We start from the raw sequence: 24,372 nt of genomic DNA, 5'->3' as shown, positions 1-24,372 counted from the left end.
TCTTTTATTCCACCAACTGAAATAGGTCCTAATAGCCTGCTTTCAGTAGTAATACTTTCTAGCCAACATAGCTGGACTAAACCAACCCTTAGGGTATATTCAGTATAAATACAAAATACAAGTCCCAATCTCTCTTGCTGTTTTCAGACTTGAGTTTGTTTTTTGCATGATGTTTCTTTTGCTGAAATTGACTTTATCTTTGAGCTCTGAACCTACATTTTACATCTTCTGGTACACCCTTGCGTAGCTGTGGTTTATAAGCTTTCCCTTCCTTGCTTACAATTGCAGAAGCTGTTTCTTCTAAAGGACTCCTTTCATACCAAATTCCTAAGCAGAAAGTGCTACTTTCTGAATTTAGATTTTAAATCTATGGTGAGCTGTGTGTGATAAGCCAATGCAGAGAAAGTGCCTTTCCTGCAAGATCAGAGTCTGCTTTGTTTTCAGTTGGTGTGAACAGAGTCTGTAGGTTAGCATTACACAGTATCATGTGGCAGTTTTCTCTATTCATATTAATAACCTAATGAACAAATGATTGGGGGGGTGCTTGCCAGCTCTTTAATTATCAGTTGTGAAACATGCTGACTGACACATTGTAGTAGTAGTGGTTTATGTATGGGATGCCTGAGAGAAGTTCTAGAAAATGGCTTTTCAGGCACTGCAGAGGTACCAGATGAAACCACTGTGACTTCTGTGATGTTTCAGCATCACTTTCCTTAATACTTTGAATAAATCAGATTTTTTTTCATGCAATTGCCAAGATTGGAAAAGACCTTTAAGGTCATCTAGACCAATCTTTAATGTAACACTGACAAGTCCTTGACTAAATGGTATCCCTAAGCACTGTCTGTAAGACTCTTAAAATACCTCCAGGGCTGGGAACTCCACCAGTGTCCTGGGCAAGCTGTTCCAATGCTTGATAACCCTTTCAGTAAAGAAATTCTTCCTAATATTCAACCTAAAGTTGGTTTGATGCAAACTGAGCCTATTTCCTCTTACCTTATCATGTTATTTGATTGAACAGACTGACTTTGTACCTCCCGGCAACCTCCTCTCTGATGTACAGTTCTGTGGAAAGCAGGGAACGAGTAAGTTCTGTAGCACACATTTAACAACCATTCTTCATGTGTGTTGGTTTCTTATTCTTCCCTTGAGCAATAAGGATGGGTAGAAGAAGAGCACAGAAGATGAGAAACACAATGACAAGAAATATACATTATTCGAACTCATCTGAGTCTAAAATTTTCACCATGAAGAAAGGAGCATTCCTTAGAAAGAGAGCAATAGGTTACAAACTTTTTTTGTGTGTGTGTTTAAAAAGCTGTATTTACTTGAAGCCATGTAGGAGACTTTTTATAGGGTGCTGGATTTTGATAGTGGAACTTGTGTCATTCATTGAAGTGTTCAAGGCTTCTTCAATATTGAGGGAGAACAGGCAATATTAGGGTTTACCAAGTCTATGGGTGCAAGTTTGTGGTCTCTGCAACTCCTAAATTTACAGGATGGTGCTAATGTAACTGTTTGTTTTTGAAGGGGTATCATTTAAAAAATTCTGAGCAGTAGAGGTGTAATGAACACTTAACAGTCAGGTTTCTGTGAATATTCTAAGTTGATGCGCTGACAGATGCTTGGAGTTACTATGAAGGGAGGTGAGCTCGCATCAAGCTAAAGAGAATTAACAAGGTGAACTGACAGCTAGCTCTGCAAACCAAGTATAAGGCAGACCTCTTTAAAGTGGGGCAAAAAGGGTAAAGAACTGAAGAAGTAAAGAAGAACTGAAGCACCCTGACCTGTTTGCTTTTCCTTTTGCATTCCCTTTAGATGTAGAGAATTTTTGCAATGTGAAGCAGAGCAGTGCTGTTTTCTAAAGGCAGTGTTTCCTGGCTGTGGTATCTTGGTTCAGTGTTTCTTGGTTTCTGCTTGCAGAGAAGCTCTGAAAGTTTCAATCTGTTCTACCTCTTCATTTCTCAAGGTTGTGGGAAAAGGTCCAGGTCTTTCAGTTTGAGCCATGCTTCATTTTTAAGGCAGTTTCACGTTGTTACTAGGACTTTGCAATTGACACAAATGCGTGACCAAACTTCAAAAGGTATACATATGAACCGGTGCTTGGCAACAGTGACAGAACATCCTTTCAGGTTTGATTAAGGATATTGCTTATACTCTGGTAGAAAAGCATCTCTCTGCTTTTAGGTAAGATGCACTGGAACTGGCTGGAATTGCAGTATTATAACTTCAATCCAGTTATAACTGAAACAAGCTACTCAAAATTAATATGTAAGCAAATGTGGTCAGTATTTGGGAGGGGACAAGTTATATCAAGGAGTTACAAACAGGAAGTTATTCACGTTATCCCTTTCTCATGACTAGTTAATTGTGTGAGGAAATTGCATTACAGTAGCAAGCTGTTTTGTGCTGTAGTTTATGCCCTATTTTGATGGCTTCACTGGCTGACAAGTAGGAAAATTACCAGTTCACTGAAGTGGTTAGTCTGAAGAGTCAATGAAGATGGGAAAATAGCAGGATAAAAAGAAAAAGGATTTTAAAATCAGTTTGATTTATAGTGCATTAAGCTTATTTGATACTATATGATGCCTAGGTTTAACTTGAGGGAGAAAGCAAATCTCTTGGTTGGAAAAGAAAGGGTCTTCTAATCTTTGTAAGAGGATGATGAAGTACTGAAAAGAACAATGCCTGTGGGCTGTTGTGGTGAAAAGATGATTGTAGAGTGATTGTTAAAACAAAAGATATAAGGGTTAGTTCCTAATGCAAGTAATCTCTTTCAGTGTGGGCCAGGAAGGTGAGGCTGGTAAATTTTGTTCTGGTGTGTTTCTCTGGGTCTGCCTGTGGGGTGAGACCAATGCTAAGGACCGACTGTCTGTCGTACTTCAGCTACTCCATTTTCATGAGTTGGTGTGGTGCTCCGTAATAGAGGATCTCTTATACGTAATTTTGTGTCCACAGATAAGAAAGAAAATCTGTTTCCTTATGCCATAAATTCTGTGTCAGAAAATAATAATCTCAGACCATTGTTGAAGGCTTGGGCTATGTTGTGAAAATGAGGCTGTGAAATGCTTCTATAGTGAAACATTTGTCTCCAGGGGCAGAAGTGTGGATAATTGTGTATGTACGTACACAATAGCTTCAGAGAACTGAGTTAAAACCGTATACAGACGTTTACACGAGTAGGAATGAGAGAAAAATCCCAAATAAAACTACATTCTTTTTATACCCATAGGGCAGAAACCAAAGCAGTCCTTCTACTCTTAACCTTTGTTTCATCATTTCCCCCAACTAGATTTACTGTCCAGATGTTTGTTCACACAGGTGTGTTGGTACAAGGGTGTGGTCCTTGACTGGCATAGCTGTGTTGACTCTGAAATCCTTGGTGTGGTTAACCAGGTGAACTAGCCTTTTTGTTTTCTCTCTCTTTTTTTTTTAGTTTTTAATTTATTTTTGTCTTTTCATTTTTGCAAATTATACTGCAAGCTCTTTTGGTCAGGGTGCCTGGCAAAGAAGCTTTTCCAATGAAGTCGTCCCTATTCAGGGTATATTAAAACTGTTTTAATAGACTAGCTGTACCCCAAATGAAACTGCTTTTGATAATGAAGCACTAGGACTATTTTTGCCTTTTGTGAAAGAATTGCTTTCACCAATAACAGAGGGTTTAAATAAAAAAAGTAAATTAAAAATACATTCACAACTTATTATCTCCTTAGTTATCCCAGAAAATTGATAGGTTTAAATTTGGTATCAGCTGTAGTGCCGCAGTAGTAGTGAACCTATCACCAGTTAGTGAGCAGTGTTGTATGGAACTGAAATGTGTTCAGGTGAAACAGTGAAATGACAGAGTGAGGAACGTGGGTAAAACTGATTTTTTTTTTTTTTTTTTTTTTTAATGGGGACATAGCAGAGGTTAGAGGCCATAGCAGTGAAATTTTGTCTAACAGGTGCAGAGAAGTAGGAATTTATCCAGGCATGATATCACTGGCTTTTGTTTGAAGTTCTGAAAAGCTAATTCAACTAAGCTGTGTTTAACATTTCAGTACTTAATTTTAAGGTACGATTACTAAAGTAAAATTGCATCTTTTAATCTATTTAGGTGCTCTGAAGCAATCACTATTTTAATGAAGTTTCTCTCTTCAGCATACCTCCATATATATTGTGAGATCTCACTGCTTAAGTCTTGCTAGGAGCTCTGGTAAGACGTGCTACCATTTATGTGGCTTTAAAGAAGACTGTCTTCATTACTTTTTCTTTTGTTAATCCATGATCTGAAAATGTAATAATTAAAGTATTATGTTAATACAAAATTCGATTCTTGCATGACCTCAGAAAATCTTGGTTTGGACATCTTTGTATGCAGATTTCACTGGATTTCCAGATAATGCCAGTTACATTTCACTTAGATGTTTGTTTTAATCTAAGCAGAGCTTGTATGCTTCTATTAACTTCTCTTGGTAATGATTACAATTTTTAAATGGTTTGCATTGCTCAGAATATTCATTTGCTCTGCTAGGCCAAAGTGAGCATTTACAATTTTCAGTAAGTTTTGAAACTTGGAAAACATACAACTGGTATATATTCTGAAGTAGTTATGAAGCTGGATAAAACATTTTTTTAGATTCCTAGCTAGTAAGTAAGAACTGATTTTTTTTTTTTGTTGTTGTGAATGAAATTCATTTAAATGCAACAGAAGCTACTTAAACTTCAGAAGCCTTTCTGAGGTGGTTGTAATGTTGTGATTCTCAGTCATAGGCTTTTCTATCAGTAAGTAAACTTGTGCAGTTTTTGTAAATGTAATTGAATTTTAAGTATGAATTCCAAAGTTATTTGTGAACTGAGAAAATTTCAGGGCAGCTGTGAATACGTCTAGAGTTTGGGGAAGACTTTATGATAACCAGTGCTTCTGTGAAAATTTGAAATACGTATTTTATTGAATTCTTACTGTATATTTTTTTTTCTTTTTAGTCAGGGAAACTAATTCTTCCTTTTACTCCTTCATAATTTTCCAGCATGATTAAGTCTAGTTGTAATGTGCAACTTTGTGTGCATTGTAAGCATTTGTTACATTGGAGGAAGAACTTGAAGGAAAGCTTATCAGACTAGTTGAAATAGTCAGGAGGGTAGCAGTGTTGCTAGGAGCCTTCTTTAGAATTTGGATCACCTTGGTTGTTAATCAGATACATGCTTGAAAATGGTGGATTGAATTGATTTGATGAGTTGATTCTGATGCATAAGTGCTTTCACCTGTATGACTTCCAGGAGGGCATTTGATGTTTTTGAATGAAGCATAGTTCTGTTTTGGAGTGCATGTGTGTATGTCAATGGATGTTTGTATTTGAAGGGATACTAACAAGATGTATTCCTGAAATGCAGAGTAGTCTTGTCCCATCTCAGCCCTAGTAGAACCCTTGGCAGTGTACACAGCTGAGCTTAGCATCAAAAATAGCCATTCTGTAGGAAGGGTTGCCTCTTTTGCCATTTTGCTCAAGAGCCTTCCAGAAAATGTAATTGTGCAATAATTTTGTGCGCTAGAAATTTGTGCTGACCTGAAGCCCTTAATTTTGTAAATGGAAGCCTGTGTTTTTAAGGTGAAGCTTGTGGGTTTTTTAGAATAAAATCAAAGAGATACTTATGAAGGTGAATGTAAAGACTTCTGTAGGGCCAGCACTACTTTCACTTTGTAGGTCTGTGGGATTTTTTTGTAGGACAGAGATGTGGAGGCAGTAGCTCTGTGGTGCAGTGAAAGGGGCTTGCAACTCACTGCAACAGTGAACCCTGAAACCAGAGGCATGCCTCTGAATGTGATTAGGGAACTGGTGGCAAGAGCAGTCAAAACTTGTGATTTTCCAGCACCTGGCTTCAGTGGAAAGATTATCAATCTGCGTGAGTGAGGGGCTCACAGATCCTTTTGCTTGTTTCACCAGCTCTGTGAAAGCTACCAACAGTAGCCATAGCTTATCAGCACTCTCCAGAAACACGACATTCTTACATATACTATCATGCCTAAACAAGCAAAATGCCTTCAGGTATTACTCTACAATGGTAGTAAGCGTCATCTTCATTTTGTCTCCAGCCCCTGACCTATCAGTGCCCAAAACACTGATTTTTAACTGCTGGTCAGAGCACTTGCACTGGGGGCTTTAGAAAAGCTACAGGAACTTCCAGTTGTGGAAAGTACTGAACTACATTTCTGTAAAATGGATAAGCAGAGGGCATCCATAGGTAATGTATGGTAGGACTGAACCCCAGTCCTTACTGTCTGGTGTCTTTGATGTTCTCATTAAGACTTTAACTTTCCTGTGGTGCACTAGTTACTGTCTTGCTTGTCCTCCATGCAGCTGGGACCTTGATTTTGGTATATATACAGATATATGTGAAATTCCCTTTTATGTGCTGAAAGCACAGGCAGTATCCAGAGGCCTGTGATTTATTCATTTTATGTTGTGGCTGCTACTGGCAAAGTAACAAGATGTGTGGGCAGCGTCATTCAGGAGGAATCTTAGAGAGCACTGCAATGGTCAATTGCCCTGTAAAACTTTTGAGAGTACTTTTTAAAAAGTCGTGTATTTGATTGAATTTCACAAAGCAAATGCTGTGTTCAATTAATCCCCAGTTTAATAAACTTCATCCAGGTATTGGATGAAGGTATTGAATGCTAATATAACTGTACTGATCTGGATGCTAAATCTTTTTAAAAGGTGCCTTGTCAACTTGCTTCTTGTTTATGGTGGTTCATTCTTCAGTTGACTTACTCTTTTTGACTAGTAAGATTTCTTGTTCAGTGACTTCATCTGTGCTTATTTTCTGTGTTGGAGTAGAAGAGCCAGTCATTGAAGTTTGTCACTTTTGCTATTACTTTACCAGTGATACTCCGCAATAGATGAGAGAGCATATATGCAGCCACACTGATGGTGTAACTATGAGGGTGACATTCCAGAAGAAATAGAAGTGATACCAGAATCTTTAAAATTCAGTAAAACATACAAATTTGTTCTTTCACAGCAGCTAGGTTAATCAGTAATCTCCAGACCTCTGACTTTTCCTAAGTTATTTTTTCTACTTTGTAGAAATGTGCAATATTCTTGAGCAAATTGCTAGCATTTAAATGAAATAGATACTCTGCCAAAAAGGAGTAGGAAGGAAAATAACATTGTATGAAATGACAAATTGCAATTTAGCAATGGCATCACATTTATGAGAAGTATGTGCCTGAGTGCCTGAAACCACTTTCTGCTTTTAATACAAACCCCAAAGCATGGCAATTATCCTGAAAGCGTCAGATGGGATATGTTTAGCATGTTATCTGCCTTGGTTATTGCTATTTTTTTAGGAAGCCTAACAGTGTAAAACAAAGAAGTAGTTTAATTAAAATCATTGGTTGTTCTGAATCTAGGTTTTATAAGAATCTTCCTTTAGTGTTTCATAGAAAATCTTGTGTATGCAGACTAATAGAATGCAGGAAAATAACAAAGTGTGCTTCTGCCTTGTGGAAGAAGGGAACAAACTGTTTCTCTCTTATATAGGTTACCCATGCTCTTGGTAAGCCACTGAAAAATACATGTACTTCTTATATGAATTCAGATACTTTTCTAAATACATTGTAATGAAAAGAATTATTTACCTGAATATTGAAATTCAAACTGTCTTGGTGTGCCTTCTTGTAGGTGGTTTTGCTTTTGTCTATGAAGCTCAAGATCTTGGAAGTGGAAAAGATTATGCTTTAAAGGTAAAATGAATTTCCTTCGCTACAGGTCTGTCTACTGCTTGATGCTTTAGCATGACAGTTAATCCTAAACCTATGCCGCTGGGAAAGTAATTTGGAAAAGTCCAGAGTGGTGAAGTGGGTTTTGTAGTGCACTGGACCTCTATTTAGAGTGGTCATTGATGTTAGGATCATGTGCTTTTTGTATTCAGGTGCCAAAGACGGGCATTGCTCTGTTAGGTACTTCTACTGTTTGTCTTCATTTGCTCTAGAAATTCATGATCCCACCACAAGCATTTTGTTGCCAGTGTAATAAGAGCTGTTCCTAGTTACTTGAAGTGAGGTACCAGAATACTTTAATTCCTCAGAAACAGATTTAGCCTGCCTGTTAACCTCGCTGTGGAAGTACAAAGGTAGGCTAAGTCTTAAAAGTAATGTTCCACGCTGACTCATGGATCAAATTTTTAGGCTGACACTTTTCAGAGACTCCTGATTCTTACTTTCTAAACAGGTATAATAATCATGTGACAGCTGAAAAACCAAAGTATTACGGAGAGGACTAAGTGAAATAATTCACTTTTTCATATTTTGTTAAACTATCATGTTACTTGTGTTTACCACAAAATGGCTCCATTTTTGGAGCAGGAATGCTTTGTGGCTGTATTAAAATGAAGACATCTGTCTTGGGGGGGAAAGTGAAAAGGGTAGTTGTATGAGAGGTTGGAGAGGTAAGATGCCAGGAATTACTTGGTCTGTTTTTATCTTTTCATACCACATCATACAGTAAAAAAACATGTGACCAAGCCCATATGTTATTTGTGTTCAAAATGTCATCTAGAATTGGTCTTATTTTAAAATAACAAATAGAAGATGAACCAGTTTTGTAAAACTGGTACTTTTGTCAGGTTGATTCTAGTCAAGTACTGACTCCAAGTGATATTTGGATGTTTGGTTTTGCTGCTGATTACACTCAGGTACCATTGAGAAAGTTAGGGTACATCATTTAGAGAATTTTTAGTTGGAGTGTGTGAAAGGTTGTTCCTGAAAATTTGAGGTGAATGATAAATCTAATCTTGTCAATGCTTAATGTTGCAGCCAGAAGACTCGAGGTTTTTATGGAACAGAAAAGTGTCAGAGTAGTTAACTGAGTGTCAAAGGTTACAACTACTTAGTTATCACTAAACCTGAACAGTACAGGTAGCTGGAAAACTGGGTGTTGTAATTATGGTAGTATGTCAAAATGTATGATAAGCCCACTGTTTACTGTCCTATCAGAGTTCCTTAGGTTTTTGACTGCAGCTTATCCATTGTGTTTTGGGGAAAAAAATGAACTGTGCACTGTCTTTCTGGGGGGCTTCAATAATTGCATGTTCTCAATTATTCTGTTTTCTGACAGAGATTGCTGTCTAATGAAGAAGAGAAGAACAAAGCCATTATTCAGGAAGTTTGTTTTATGGTATCCTTTTCTGGAACATATTTTAATGTTTCTATTTAATGACTTGGTATCAGATATTCCTAAGAAATGATCGCAGGCATTTAACATGTGCAGATAACTTTTGTAGCTGCTACTGTGGACTTTGTCATGTACTTCAGCTAGTAAGAATTTAAATTCTTTTATTTTTGCAGTCTTGTCACTGTGATTAAGAGACCTTTTGACTACTCAGGTGGTACTTAGATCTTAAGTAGACTTTCCTCACATGCACTGGATTTACTGCCTTTGTGACTACTCAAAACTTTGCTTTTAGTATCTGTGTTTCTTAGTTTCTGCCTGAGATGTGTCTAGCTTTAAACGGTAGTACTGAATATTAAGGAAGGAGTTTCAGTAGAATACATGATTCTGAAACAAGAATTTGATATTTCTCAGTGTTGTTGCTGTGCTACTTTCTTCATTGATATTATTACATGGTAGGTATAATGTAGTCTCAGTGTTTTCGGTATTTGTTCTCTGCTGTCTACTCTTAAGACCCTCAGGTTTTTTTCCCCAAGAGCTTCATTTTGAGTTACCAGTCAAAACCACTGACCTTATTTTAAGGCATTCTACTATTTCTTTTTATGATTACTGAAATGCTTGTCAAAATCTTAAACTAAACACTGTTCAGTAGAAGTACACTTGCGAAGAACAGACTGCCATAGCATTATACAGTTTCTGCCTACTCTAATGTATGTTTGTTTGATTGCTTGGTTTTTTTCCCCACAATTCAGGCTCTTGTAAAATGTATGTACAATATGAAATGAGGGTTAACTGTTGCTGACTTTCAAAGATGTAACTGTGAGTAAAATTAATTCCTAAAGCTGTGAGTAAAACATTGTGAGGAAATACATAAGTTATAAAATAGGACTTTGGATTAATTCTTAAGTGGTAGGTCTACCTTGTCCCCCACTCGCCCCCTTTTTTTTTTTTTGGTTAAACAGCTTTGTATTCATGATGTCTTTTACTTTTTTCCTGTTCAGGCTTGGTGAATGCATTTTGTAAATAGTGTTTGTCTTGGGCATGAGTCTAAGTTATATAACCAAGATGATGCATCAGGGACAGCACAGACATAATGCAATTTAACATTCACTGGCAGGAGCAGAGATCACTTATTTTACTCCTCTCTTTTACATGGTTTGAAAAAGATACCTGGAATGTTTGTACAGGAAGTGAAACAAGACAAAGGTTTTAATATGAAGAACTATTACTAATGATGGGAGGATAATATCAGTAAGCTTGTCAGTTGTCTTCCTTGAAAATGCTATCTCAGAAAAAGCTTTCAGGTCATCCCAACATTGTGCAGTTCTGCTCTGCTGCATCTATAGGAAAAGAAGAATCGGACACAGGACAGGGAGAGTTTCTTCTGCTTACAGAGCTGTGTAAAGGTAAACTTTATTTCTTTTCACAGTAGGTCATGTTTATTCTGACAGCTGTTTTGTGCAGATTGCTTCACAGCTTAGAAGCTTTGAAAGCCTTTTACAGGTAGCGTAGTTCAGTGGAGCTAGAGTTCACCAAGCCTTCCACAGATTAAGGATCATGTTCAAAACTCCAGTTCAAGCTTATCTTGAATATGAGATAATCATCAAGTTCTTTGTGTTTGAAACTAGTCAGTGTAAGAAAAAGAAGGGATAGTTCATTAGACCACCATTTCCTTTGGCACTGCAGTTAGTGTGGATCTGCTGTTTCCAGAATATCCATCTAATGTTAAAATTTAAGATTGTGTGTCTTAAGAGCATGTGCCTATCTTTGCCAGGCTTTCAGAATTTGATGTCCTCTGTGTTTATATGAATTTCTCCAATTCCCCACAGGACAACTAGTGGAATTCTTAAAGAAAGTAGAATCCAAAGGACCTATCTCCTGTGACACAGTTTTGAAGATCTTTTATCAGACATGCAGAGCAGTACAACATATGCATAAACAGAAGCCTCTTATCATCCATAGAGATTTAAAGGTACATTACAATATTTAAATACAGGCTGAAACACAAAAGGGCCCTGTCAGGCTGTATCTGTTAAAACTATTGATCAAATACAATGGGTGCTCTTGAGTGTAGTGCTTATGTGTACTGCATTGCCAACTGCTGGATGTCAATGAAGGTAATTACTAAAATACTTGCACCTCTTCAAATAATGTCTTTCCTTTGTTCTTGTGACTCATACTACTTACACTTTCTGAACAAGCTGATGGAAAAGTAGTGCACAGTGATGTGCTGATTATGTCAGTCTTTAAGTAGCTTGCTTTTGATTGTACAAAAAATAGTTATGACTTGTGAATTGTGGTAAAGTTCTGAAGGCAATGATAAAATACTGCTGGATTCTTTGTGGAAGGTTATGTAGCCTTTGAGAATGTATAGTAGGGTGTTAGTTCTGTGACTAGCAGCATGCTTTGTATTTAAGGGCTTGTTTTTAATGTGAATTTTAAAACTGGGTAGGTATAACTCATGATAGATTTTTTTTTTTTCCCCTAATTTTTCATTCAGTTAGCTTTTACAAAAATGCTGTAGGATTATGCTGTAGAAAGTTTCCTCTAGAACTTTGGGGAAATGCACCTGTGTTGGGATTTTTTGTTTTAAAGGCAAGGGTTCACCTTTACATGTATTCACTACCTTTTATGAAGGAGAATGGGTCTGCTGTACTGCAAATGCATTTGAACCTAGGGGATGAGGTGGTTTTCATAAATATAAACAAAATAAGAGAAAGAAGATTTTTTTTCCTGAACAGGAATTTCTGAATTTCATACACCTCTTTCCTGCTTGATGTGGTATCAGCTGAATATAGAAACAGGAAAATTTGATTCTCCTTAAGTAAGCATGTACTCAGTTACATTGGGGAAAGGAAAATGAGACCACTTTTCAAAAGTAAATATGTACTAAGTGTTTTCAACATTCTTGAAAGCTTCGATGTTGGGCACTAATATAGCCCCATAATATAAAAACAGTTTTGGTGATGGAGCACTCTTACTTTTACCCCCCTTCTCCTCTCACTACTGTTAAGCAGATTTTTATATCATGTCAAAGAAATTTTGACCAAGCTATGGTGGAACTTCCTTGGTGTTATTTTTTTAGAATAAATTATTTTATTCTTCACTAAAATGTCTCTTTGCATTGGCCCCTAGAATAGCTTGTAGAAAAACTGCATTTGTTCTCTGAAAACAGGGATAAAAAACCATTTACAAAGAAATACACAATTTCTAACATAGCCAGCTCCATAGAACTTGAGGTAATGCTGTAATTCAAGGTTTGGTTTTAATTGTCAAGTAACCTAATTCCTGGCAGAGGGAAGTTAGGAGAAAAGCCTATTTTGCTGCAATAGGCAGACGACAGTCTGGAGTGAAATAGTTTACTTCTGTACTACTCTTTCCAGAAGACTGAACTTAAATTCAAGCATAAAAAACCATAGGTTAGAGTTTTGAGCCAACCTCAGATGAGACCTAAGATGCTAGTGTAGCTTTTGGGAAGGATTGTAATACAGTGGAATCCTAGGAGTTTTTTCTTAATCATTTTTCAATCTCAATCACCTGCTCTAGTGAAAGATGTCCCTTCCCATTCTTTGTTCCTGAACCTCTTTGGCTGAAGTTTGTGTTTAGAGTACAGCACTTTAACAACCCAACCAGTCACAGACCCATAAAAATTCTAAGATAGTTAGAGGGTGATTTGTAAAACACCAGTGGTTCTTGGATGTTTGAATTGTATGAGTTCAATCTTTTCACGATTTGCCATGCAGAGCATACCTGGCTCACTAACATAGGTCATAGAGCCTATTAAAATCTGAATAAACAGCTGGAATGTTTTGCATTATTTAACAACTTTTAACAAAGCACAAAACCCAGAATATATGTGCACAGAAGCTTGATCTCTGGCCTTACCATGACCATTTTTAGTTTATAATTAATTTGATGTTGAATGCCCACCCTTACTGTACATGGAGATGAGCAAAGGTTATCCAACAGAACAGGGAATTCAGACTGCACAGTGAGTTTGGTATTCTAATCACATATTAACAGAGCTTATGTCTTCATGCAGAGTTTTCAAAATAAAATTTATGGTGGAAGAAGTTGGGACGTGTAAGTGGGCTAGTAGAATGGGATGTCTAGAGATGTGATTTCCAAGGACAAGGGAAGGCAAACCTGCTTCTTTGCATTGTAGTATTATGTTACTAATATGCCTCTTAACTTTTGCACCTTTTCTTGACTTCATGCAAAGATAAAAATTTTCTTTTTCGTCCCTGCTCTGGTTCACAACACTTCAGCTCAATTACACAACACTTGAGCTCAATACCTATTTTACAGTCCCCTTAAATTTCTTCCTGATTTCACTTAGCAATCTAGGAAGGATCAATTTTTATCAAGTACAAGAAAGAGATGATGATTAACTACTCAGGCAGCTAAGTCATCAAATAGCTGATTTCTGTCTCTGCACAATGTCACAACTGCTTCTGGGTGTCCCCCAGCAGTCTCCTTCTCTGCTAATACCTTCCTGGTTTGTGTCTACAGCAGTCTTAGCCTCCGCTCCACTGCAGTTATTCTAACAGTGTTCAGTTTTATGCATGAAAACACTTGAATTGTAGGATACTGTTTATACAAGTGGTTCTCTGGGAAAACTGGCCTCCTCTTTGGGACTAATGAAATTACTTTTTGGTTTTTCCTTGGGTTTGTTTCCTGTTCTCTTGAATGTTTCCTGTACAGAATGGTTTTGGTGCTCCCTTTTAAAAATTGGCTGTGTTATACATCTACAGTGCTGTCTGTAATCTTTGTGCTTCTGTAAACAAGGTACTGGCACAAATTGAGTATTTTTTACATATATGCACAAGTGGGTTGATGTTTAAAAGGATGTGTGTTAGTATACAGAAAACAGACATTTATTATTCTAACTTTTTGAAGGTGGAAAACTTGCTTATTAGTAACCAAGGGACGATTAAACTTTGTGACTTCGGTAGCGCTACAACTGTAGCTTACTATCCTGACTACAGCTGGTCTGCACAGAAGAGAGCGTTGGTCGAAGAAGAGGTGAGACTAATATTATTAATCTTATTGTCAACAGTGTATTCATTTAACTGTTACTATTAATTTGATACTGATTCATGGGACATCTAAGACAACCAAAGATTGTTTCCGTTACAGTGTTACTTGTACAGCTCTGATGTGCTGTTTGTGATGCCAGAGTTCAAGCACTGTGTGCAGTTACAATGATAGCTTCTGTTTTGTTGCTGCGTATAGCAATATTGCTTCAACTTGATCATCATCCATTCTGCAATCTAGTGTGAAAATGGAATTGTTTACTAGAGGTTCTTCTAATTCTTTAAAGGGAGTCGAAAATCAGTTATGACAAAGTGACTTGCTCCTACTCATCTGTTTCTCCCAATGGAATGATATATGAAGTGCTAAATCTGCTCAGCAGAATTTGAATAGACAGTATTGCAGTGCCTCGAGGAATGGTGTTTTAAGGACACAGTGTTTTTGCAAAGTGTATTTGTTCATAGGTTTGGAGTTGAGAGTAATGCTTGTAAATCCAAAATAATAATGTATCAGCTGGGCTCAGACTTAAGTATAGAGAAATGCGGTGACACTTGTAATTTGTGTGTGCCACTTTGGATATCATCAAGTCTCTGTAAATGCTCCGTGTTCTGGAATCCAGTGTCCCTGAACAGCAATCTGCTGGTTCCTGGAGAAGAAAAGATGATGTATTACTACTGTCTTGGATAATCTGTCCAAAAACATAAAATCTTTAAACAGAGCTTAACTCATTGGATGTGTCCCTGCTGTAATGAAGAGTGAAAGGCACACTGAAGCATGAAATCACCTCTTGGTTTACTGTTGATTTTCTTTATTTGTGTCCATGTCTGGTTTTGCCTCGTTAGATATTTTACTGTATGTGCTTCGCAGTTTTGAAGGACTCTTGAATATTGTAGTGTTACTGCAATATGTCTTTATTTGGTCCTGTGTCAAAGCTGTTGTCACTATTGCAAGATTCAGTTGATGGTTTCTGCCTGGACAAGAATTTCTGAAATTAATTTTCAAAGTGAGAATGCTATCCATTCTACATGGAGAGCTCTTTCCTTGTTTGAATGCTGTTAAAGCTTATTATTCAAGTTTCTGTTTCAAGACATTGTTTCCTGCAGATCACAAGGAATACAACACCAATGTACAGGACACCAGAAATGATTGACTTGTATTCAAATTTTCCAATTGCTGAAAAACAGGATATCTGGGTAAGAAATTTTTCTATTGCTCTATCATAGTGCTATGTCATAGTGAAACTGATTTTTGTAGCCATGCTGTCTTAGCTTTAAGATCCCTTTCAACTTAAACCATTCTATGATTTTATGATTCTAAAAAATTTTTGACAGGAGTAAGAGAATCCTTTAAAGCTGTTTAGTAGCAGTATTGCTGCCTGTAGCTCTAATTGATGTGCAGGCACGTTTTACTGACTGTTCTGTCCTCAGAGAAACATCAAGAGTAATTTTTTTTAAAGGAATGTGAAGCTAATCTCTGAAGCATTGCAAATACATAGTTGCATGAGTCAGCAGCTGAATATTGAAACTTGTGATTTGCAAGCAGTATTTAGGAAGTTTAATCAATTTTATAGTCTAAAATTTGGCTTTAAATATCATTGCCTGAATTAAAGACAGCACAAACAAGAAGAACCAGCCAAAGGATTCATGAATCAGTAAACTTCCATTTATAAATGTTACCATTCTGTGGTAAGTTTTATGCAAAGGTGGGTGCTGCAGAGCTCCTTTTGTCCATGGCTGTGGTGACCTTCCAGCTTCTTCTAGGACCACCACAGCATATGAGATAAGGTGTGAAGGTACATGATAAGGGTTTTTTATCCTTGTGTCAGTATCGTTGCTTACATTCCAGTGCTCCTTTGAGTGGTGATAGAAATGTGCTGTGATCTGTTCATGTTCCTCTCTGGGACTGCAGCTGTCAAAGACAGAACACAACTGAGGCAGCCATCCTCTTGCCACAGGCAGCTTCTGCCTCCCTATATTGGGATTCCCAAGCTTCAGACCAATATTATTCATCCCATGCCTCCCTGAGGGCCAGGAGACACCCATCCTGGGCCAAAAATGCTGTCAGCTGCCAGTATTCTACCCACTGATATGGCCATATCACTAGGGCTAATGCCAGGAGCACTGTACCAGGGTACCCAGTGAAAAAGGGCACAGAGTTCTTTTTGCCTGTGGCTTTGGGAAACTTCCAGATCACTGTAAGGGCAGCCTGGGATGGGGGTTGGTATTATCCGTCCTATACACTGCTGGCAGCTCACTAGCAGGACGGCAGAGAAGAGGACAAGAGTGTTGTGGTTTGGTTGTTTCCCTGCCCAGGAGTCCAGCTGTAGTACAAAAGAGCCACTTCATTGCCATGAGCAGCCCCTTGCTTTGTGCTCTCCCCTCATGCTTTTGTTGATCTTGCTGGCTATCTGCCAGCCTGGCCTGGCACAGCCCTTCTTATAACCATCCTGAGCTGCTGGTGTCACCAATTGCCAATGTTCTACCTGCTGTAATACCACCATGACATCTGTGTACTGTTCGCTGCGTGAAAAACTGGATGGATGGCTGAGGCCAAAGAGATGTGGTGAATGGAATTAAATCTACTTGGTGGCTGTTCACAAGTGGTGTTCCCCAGTGCCCAGTATTGCGGCCTGCTCTTTTTGACACCTTTGTCAATTATATGGATGAGGGGATTGAGTGCATCCTCAGACAGTTTTTGGATGACAGCAAGTCGAGTGGGATTATTGATCTGTTTGAGGGTAAGAAGGCTCCACAGAGTTTTGGGCAGGCTGAGGCCAGTTGTATGAGTTTCAACAACACTAAGTATTGGGTCCTGGCACTTGGGCCACAACAGTCCTGTGCAATGCTACAGACTTAAGGAGGAGCAGCTGAAATGCTGCTTGGCAAAAAAGGGCATGGGAGTGTTGGTCAACAGCTGGTTGAACATGAGTTGCTAGTGTGCTTATGTCACCAGCAGCTTTCTGGACTGTACCTGAAATAGTGTGGCCAGCAGGATTAGGGAAGTCATTGTGCCCCTGTACACGGCAGTGGTGGGGCTGCAGCCTAAATGTTGTGTTCAGTTTTGGGCCCCTCACTACAACAAAGACAGAGGTGTGGGAGTATGTCCAAAGAGTGGCAGTGAAGCTGGTGAAGGGTCTTGAGGACAAGTCTTCTGAGAAGTGGCTGATGGAACTGGACTTGTTTAGCCTGGAGAAAAGGCTGAGAGGAGATCTTACTGCTTTCTACAGCTACCTGAAAGGGGGTTATAGCAAGGTGAGCTTTGGTCTATTCCCAAGTAGCACGCAATGAGATGAGAAGAAATGGCCTGAAGTTGCACAAGGCGGAGTTTATATTAGGGATTATGAAAAACCACTTTGCTGAAAGGGTTGTCAAACATTGAAACAGGGGAAGTGTTGCCTGGGGAAGTGTGAGTTGCTGTCTTTGGAGATTTTCAAAAAACTTTAAAACGTGGTATTTGATGATGTGGTTTAGTGGTGGACTTGGTAGCGTTAGGTTAATGGTTTGAATAAATTTTAAGGGTTTCTTCCAATCTAGGATCCTGTCATTCTATGAAATATTTCTGCCTTGATCTCTCTTTAGGCTCTGGGCTGTATCCTGTACTTGCTGTGCTTTAGGCAACATCCATTTGAAGACGGGGCTAAACTGCGCATAGTGAATGGGAAATACGTGATCCCTCAAAATGACACTCGCTATTCTGTGTTTCATGACCTCATTCGTAAGTTATAATGTTATTTATACATAAAGACACCAAATAAAATTTTAATATTGATAGAGCTGTATTACTGTTAGTTGTGTTACGTGATGCTGAAAAAGGTTAACTACAATAACTTCCTGTTTTACTAAAAATTCTAATCCAATATTGAAAAACTTGGATATTTTAAATATAACTTCTGAGGTTTTAATGCTGTTGCTTGTCTTGCTTAGGATCTGAATTAGTCTGTAGTCATGACTAGTGTTTTGATTTGGTTTGCTTGAATTCACTCTAGAAATTCTGTTTTTCTTAAATTTCAAATAGATTACAGAAGTCTTTAATTATGGTGCCAGAAACAAGTATCTAACAGAATTAAATATAAAGTTACTTCTGAAGTTATTCATTGATTGTTCCTAAAGTATGTTCTTTGAAATATTCTTAACCCTAAATGGTGGCTTTTTCATGGATACCTGTTACGGTAATATCAGGATATGGATTTAGCAGTTGCTCAACTGTTCATGTGGTTGATTGTTTATTGCTCTGGAGTTCAGTGACAAACTCATTAATATCTGCTGGGAGAAGAGCTCTGAAGGGTTGCTGTTAGATCCTATGAATTTCCTTTTTTATTTTTTCTTTTCAGGCTCCATGTTGAAGGTGAACCCAGAGGAGAGATTGTCAATCACTGAACTTGTGAGTCAACTGCAAGAGATTGCAGCAGCTAGGAATGTGAATCCTAAGTCCCCCATCACAGAGGTAAAGACATCTCACAGGCAATCCTCATGAGACCAGACAGCTAAAACCAGTACATTGGGTCTCCTTTCTCCCTTAATCAGGGAGTGTGAAGTTTAGTAGCAGATGTCACAGCAGGTGCCCTGTTTCCCAGTCTTTTGAAAATTTGATGTGTTTTGATTGATCTATATCACTTGTCGAGTCTTTGAAAATACATCTTTTAAGTCACAGAGTTTGCATGATGTTGTAGGAAACTGGTTGTAGTTTTTGCTGGTTGTTGAAAAACGTCTCATGAGCTTGGGTTATTCTTCAGTACACTAACTCAAATCCCACTTTTTTGTCTTTAATTTGATGTTTAATTTGCATGGCATTGCATGTGAATCAATTAGTGTATCAGCTTCCTGTCTTTCTTCTCTGGTTCAGCTTGCTTGTTCTGAGCAAATAAAAATAATTTGCAAAGCATAATGAGTTGATTAAATTAGCAAGAAAATACTCACAATGAGTACTAAATCTCCTCAGCTCCTGGAACAAAATGGTGGTTATGGGAACAATGCTCAGCCTCGGACATCCGTGACCTCCATTTCACAGAGCTCCAAGCCTGCAGGACAGCTCAACAATATGTACAATGCAGGTAAGCACAGAAAGAGATACTGTCTTAGAGTAAAACCAATTGCGTATGCATATCTTCTATATGGGAAAAAAAATAATCATTTGGAAGCTTTAGACATTGTCCACAAATATTAGCTATTTTGCATTTCTGTAATTTTTGCTAACCTTGTTTTATTTTAACAGAGTTTTGTTGTATGTTGATTGGTGCAAATGTGAGTTTCTCAAGGTCACTGCTAAGATAAAATTCAATTTCCTAGGTAAAATAGTTGGAACTAAAATGCATTGTTAAGCTGTAGAGGAAGGAGAGTTGAAGTAAGTAAACTAAAAGTTAATGAAAGTGGTAAACACAGTAAGTAGTAACATTCTAAAGAAAAAAGCTGTAGCAAAATTAGCCTTAAGGTTGTGATAGATTAATAAAAGTGGCTGATTTTAAACCCAAAATTTTCTGATCCATTGAAGCAGTGATATTTGACAATGTCTTGGGTAAAGAGGAGAATTTAAGAGGTGTCTAAACCTAAAACTGTTTAAAAAAAATCTTCTCAAGTGCTGTTTTAACTGCAACCTTATTACTTTTGTGACAGAAGTTACTGAATCAGTACGTATGCTGAGTTTGTGCATAATAGTGTATCTTTGGCATGACAAAGTCACAATTGCCTTTGCTTTTGCAGAAGACTGACTTAATATCAGTCATTTTGCAACTTAAAAAGATAGCAGCTAATCTGCTATCTTTAGCTTTTGTTGCAGCTATGCTAAAATGACTTGAGGCTGTTCAACACAGAAATGCAGAAGGAATTGCAGGGATTTTCAATGTGGATCTCAGTAGTTTGTTAGTGCTAAGGAGTCACTGAGCTAACATGTATTTATTTTAGCCTATGAAAAGCCTGTATAAGGAGGAAATACTTCCATAAGCATCTGGGGTCCACCTCTCCCTCCTCCATTCTCACCCTTCAGAAAGGCTTTTGACCTCTTGTGACGGCTTGAAATGCATCTGACATGAGTGAGAGACTCATGACTGATTGCCTCAAAGGGGAAAAGCAGCAGCCTAAACTTAGTTTATTGGCTGTCCAATCTTGAGTCAAGCTAATTACGAGAGAATTGTGCAGGGAGGACTTTAGGAGACGGCTGCACCATGGGAAATGAAGGGTGAGGAGAAGGAAGAATTGTGGTTCCATCTCAGCAAAAAGAGCAGTTGGAATGGCAGTACTAAATTGAGTCAAGAAAAAAGCATCTCCAAAGTGACACCATTAAAAATGCCCATTCTGTAAAGTAGATATTCTAGAGTTTGTTAATTTGAAAATACTTGTGCTTAATATAGTAAAGAAAACAGGAAGCTTGATAAGCTTATTTGCATCTAACTTATTATTAAAAGGCAATTTCTGCACCCATCTTACCATATATCATATGTGAATATGGAACATTTCAATTCTTGTAGAAGATACTGAGGGAATATTTCATTCTGTATTCAATTTCTCTTCTAGCTTTATTTGTTGATTGATATTAATGCCGAATTACCAACAAGGCAATGGTTATTAATGTTTCAAGGACACTTTTAAACTTGGGTAACACTTATAGCAGTAATGTTATCTGTGTATCAACTTCTGTGAAAAAATCTAGCTTCCTAGTAGGATTATAATCAAAAGGCTGCCTGGCCACCTGTTCTGTGCATGAATGAGTACTGTTTGTTGCATACAATCGTATTGAAAAGGATGTCGTGCTGGGGTGTTGTGTTTAAAAGGTAACTTAGGTATGCCAGCTGTCTTGGAGCCCTGTGTTAAAATATCTCTGCTGAGGGTGTTCAAGCAGATCTGCTAGCAGAAAGCTGCACTTTAAGACACTGACATCAAAAAAAAGGACAGTATATTGCTGCACTGGCAGCATGAAATAAACGCATTAATTTCAGAATTTCTCTTAAATGTAAACAGTAAGTTAAACAATGTGTTAAGTAGTTTGCCAGTGTCTCCTGGCTGCAGGCAGTACTATTCTTTGTACATAGTTCACAGTACTTGTTCATAGTTAAGGAGAACTTCAGAACTGTGAACCTCACAGCAAGGTGTAGTCTTTATGTGCGTTCAGTTCCAGCTTTGTAGGCAACTTGAATTAGTATGGAGCCTGTTCTAGAATGTGACTTTAAATACAGTTGTTTTTATTTGACTACTCTAGGCTTGACTGTTGCGGAATGTGACCAGACTTATGGAGGGTTCTTTGATATTCTGAGGGGTGGAACAGAGCGATTTTTCACTAATATTAAGGATACATCTTCTAAAGTTATCCAGTCTGTGGCCAAGTGAGTAAAAAATAAAAATAAAACTTTAAATTGTGCTGGTAAGAGTTCTAAATGAAGGGTCAGGAGGTTACTCCAGGAATTTCCAAATTCAGTTTACTTTTCCAAGTGTGAGCTCTAATAGCTGGTAGCTAGCCCTGGGATTTTGAATAATATTAATACAGCACTTACTTTAGTAAAAAAGAGGAATGAACTGATGCATGATGAAAATCAGACTTGTTAGTAACTTAGCAGAACTGTAGGAATTCCATGAATCAATTAACATGATGAGCTACAGCTTCTAAACATTTTATTTCTTTGGCATATGCTGTCTTGCAGGCCTCTGTTATCTCTTTGTAGTTGCTACCTTCCCTGGAGCTGATCTCCCTCTGCTATTCTCTTCAGTCCTGTTTCTGTTCCTTCTGTGGTATATTGCTACATTAAATTTACTGTGTGGTAAAGCATGGAAGTATTCTGTAGATTCCTTGCCTTTGACAGCTCTACTGTTTATAAATTTGAAAGTACTTGATTCCTTGACTTAAATTTTGCTACTTTTGCTTAGACTTAACTCCTGCAGCAAAGAAATTCCATTTCTTCCTTTCTGCCTGTATTCCTGTATTAGATCTTACTCTGGTACTTTTATTTTTATTGCACACTACAAGCTTCCAAGTACTTCTGCACTTTCTTGTGCTGTTGTCTGCATATGAGTTTCTGGATTGTTGTGGTCCCATCAGTCAGTTATGTTTGAAAAAGTTTCTTTTTCCAACTCTTGCAAGTGTAATTTTCCATAAAGGCTACTGCAAGTTTAATTACTTTTTTATTATTACTATTTCATCTTGTGAATTTTCCTTTTCTAGTAGTGGATTCAAACACTCTAAAATTGACTTTTTAATATGGAATGGCTTATGCTGTGTCTGCACCTTAATTTAATTTCTCTTACTTAACGTGTGGCTTTTTGCTTTGTGTTATTTCCTTTGATTCCATAATAAATGTAGTGTTCAATGAATAAAACAATAACTGTACACCCAACCCAATCTGCAGAGCTCATCTGACAGCAGTGAATACTTACTGTCTGAAAAGATGCAGTTCAGTTCACATGCTCTTCTCTAAAGCTGCTTGTGTAGATTAAGGTGACTGCCCAAAATAAGTCCTGCCTCTATCAGAGTTTACTATGCTACTTATGAATTGCTAGTTAGTTTTCTGTGGCTGAATTATATGCTCGACACTTCAGTTAGAATTCTTTTTTGACAAAAATGAGAAAATTTGATTGAGATGGAACCTGAGGCTCTTCAGTCCCACACGGAGCCACACAGCAGATTCATTTATGTCTTAGTGCGACATATGGAACTGTTGGAATCCCTTAAACTGCTTCAAACCTTATCTGGCATGACGTTTTACTTCATGGTGGTGTTTTAGTCTCTGTCAAGAGTGAGACTTCTGTGGAAATACTTATATGGAACTACTAAATATTACTCAAAGAAAACATTTCTATTATAGACAATCACATGTAGGTACTTACTAGAATTGAGTAGCTTGTGAATGAGGTTGTCTGGCATGGTTATGATTTATAGCTCTTTATGGGTGGGAGTATTTCCAAATTAGATGAGCAAGTCACAGGCATTTTTCAGCTAATGGAGAGATACAGCACTTCCATGAGCTGTGATGGATTGATAGATTATCATCAATATATGTTAAGCCCTGGGATCATCATGAAAAGATCAGTTCCTTTGTTTTGGGCTAGGCTGATGGAATAAGGATTCATATTTAGTTGATTTCGTGCATGTCATCTTTATTGACAGAACATGTGAGACTGTCAGATTTTTATTTAAGCTCTGCATTAATGTAAATGAATCTTGGTTTTGTGGAGAGCTTTATGTCTTCATGCAAATGTGTTTTTGTTCGATTATCTAAGTGAATTTGTTCATTGAGTTGGGGAGTGAAAGATGAGTGGGGAATGTACCACGTACGTAATTACGCTAGTGAGAACCAATTACTGCAGTGCTTGTTTTCCAGTTAATATTTAATCAATGTTAAAATAGAAACTTTTTTCACAATATTCTTTAGTGACTCTTAGTTGTTTTTGTTCCATCATAAGTCTGTTGTGTATTTTGAATCCTAATTGTACTTAAACAGTTCACTGAAATGACAAAACATGCATTAACTTGAGCAATACTTAGTGTTACATGGGACCTAAGGCAGTTTCAGATTCTTTAGCATTTAATGTCGTTAGCATTTAACATTGATTGTGGTGCTGAGAATCCTACCTCTGGGCATATGCGTTGTTAAACTATTTATGCTTTAACCAAAACAAAATCTTAGTTCTTTGTTGGCATCTACCAAAGGACACAGCATTTTCTGTCACAGTCGTTCTCTACCTTTGCAAAATTCTGCTGAGTTATGGTTGATACCATCAGCGTTAATTGAGAATACCTCCTCTGCTGTTACATCCTTGAGTACCTTTCCAAAACTCTTCCACCAACTTGAGAAGCAGACATTCTGGCCAAATTAAAATGTCTCTTCCTTTTCATGCCTTTTCCTCGCCACACTTAATCACTCCTCACGTTGGAGTGTGTCATCTCATTAGATAGTCTGCCTGCAGATAAAAGAAAATACTTTTCTGAATTGTGGACTTTTAAGTAGGAAGGAGACAGTCTATCTCACTGAATCCAAACTACAATGGAAGAATTAGTGTTTTGTAGTTGCTACAATAAAATTAATTTTTTCTTCTTTCTTGTAGCTGCCTTTATTAAAATTTTTGTCTCTTGGCTTATCCTAATAAGTGATAAAGCTGGAAAACTGTAACACATGTCTCAGGCTACTAGGAACAGAAGAGGGAATGAGAGCCAGAATCATTTGTAGGTGTTACAATCTCCATTGCAGATTCAGTTCAGGCATGAG

The 24,372-nt window shown here is 37.7% G+C and overlaps 1 protein-coding gene across 1 annotated transcript in view; it reads left to right on the top strand.

Moving 5' to 3' along the window:
- The window catches only part of GAK (cyclin G associated kinase), a 75,056-nt gene that overhangs the window by 1,853 nt on the left and 48,831 nt on the right, over positions 1–24,372 (top strand). Inside the window, exons 2-11 of the mRNA XM_054397987.1 lie at positions 7,665–7,726; positions 9,099–9,158; positions 10,444–10,558; positions 10,982–11,124; positions 14,052–14,177; positions 15,290–15,379; positions 17,765–17,900; positions 18,517–18,629; positions 19,125–19,236; positions 21,375–21,498. Coding sequence (XP_054253962.1) covers positions 7,665–7,726; positions 9,099–9,158; positions 10,444–10,558; positions 10,982–11,124; positions 14,052–14,177; positions 15,290–15,379; positions 17,765–17,900; positions 18,517–18,629; positions 19,125–19,236; positions 21,375–21,498 — 1,081 coding nt within the window. The remainder of the gene's footprint in view (positions 1–7,664; positions 7,727–9,098; positions 9,159–10,443; positions 10,559–10,981; positions 11,125–14,051; positions 14,178–15,289; positions 15,380–17,764; positions 17,901–18,516; positions 18,630–19,124; positions 19,237–21,374; positions 21,499–24,372) is intronic.

This window comes from Indicator indicator, chromosome Z (genome assembly GCF_027791375.1).
Source record: "Indicator indicator isolate 239-I01 chromosome Z, UM_Iind_1.1, whole genome shotgun sequence".
Taxonomy (NCBI): domain Eukaryota; kingdom Metazoa; phylum Chordata; class Aves; order Piciformes; family Indicatoridae; genus Indicator; species Indicator indicator.
The sequence above is the reverse complement of the archived record's forward strand: the minus strand, read 5'-3'. Positions and strand labels throughout refer to the sequence as shown.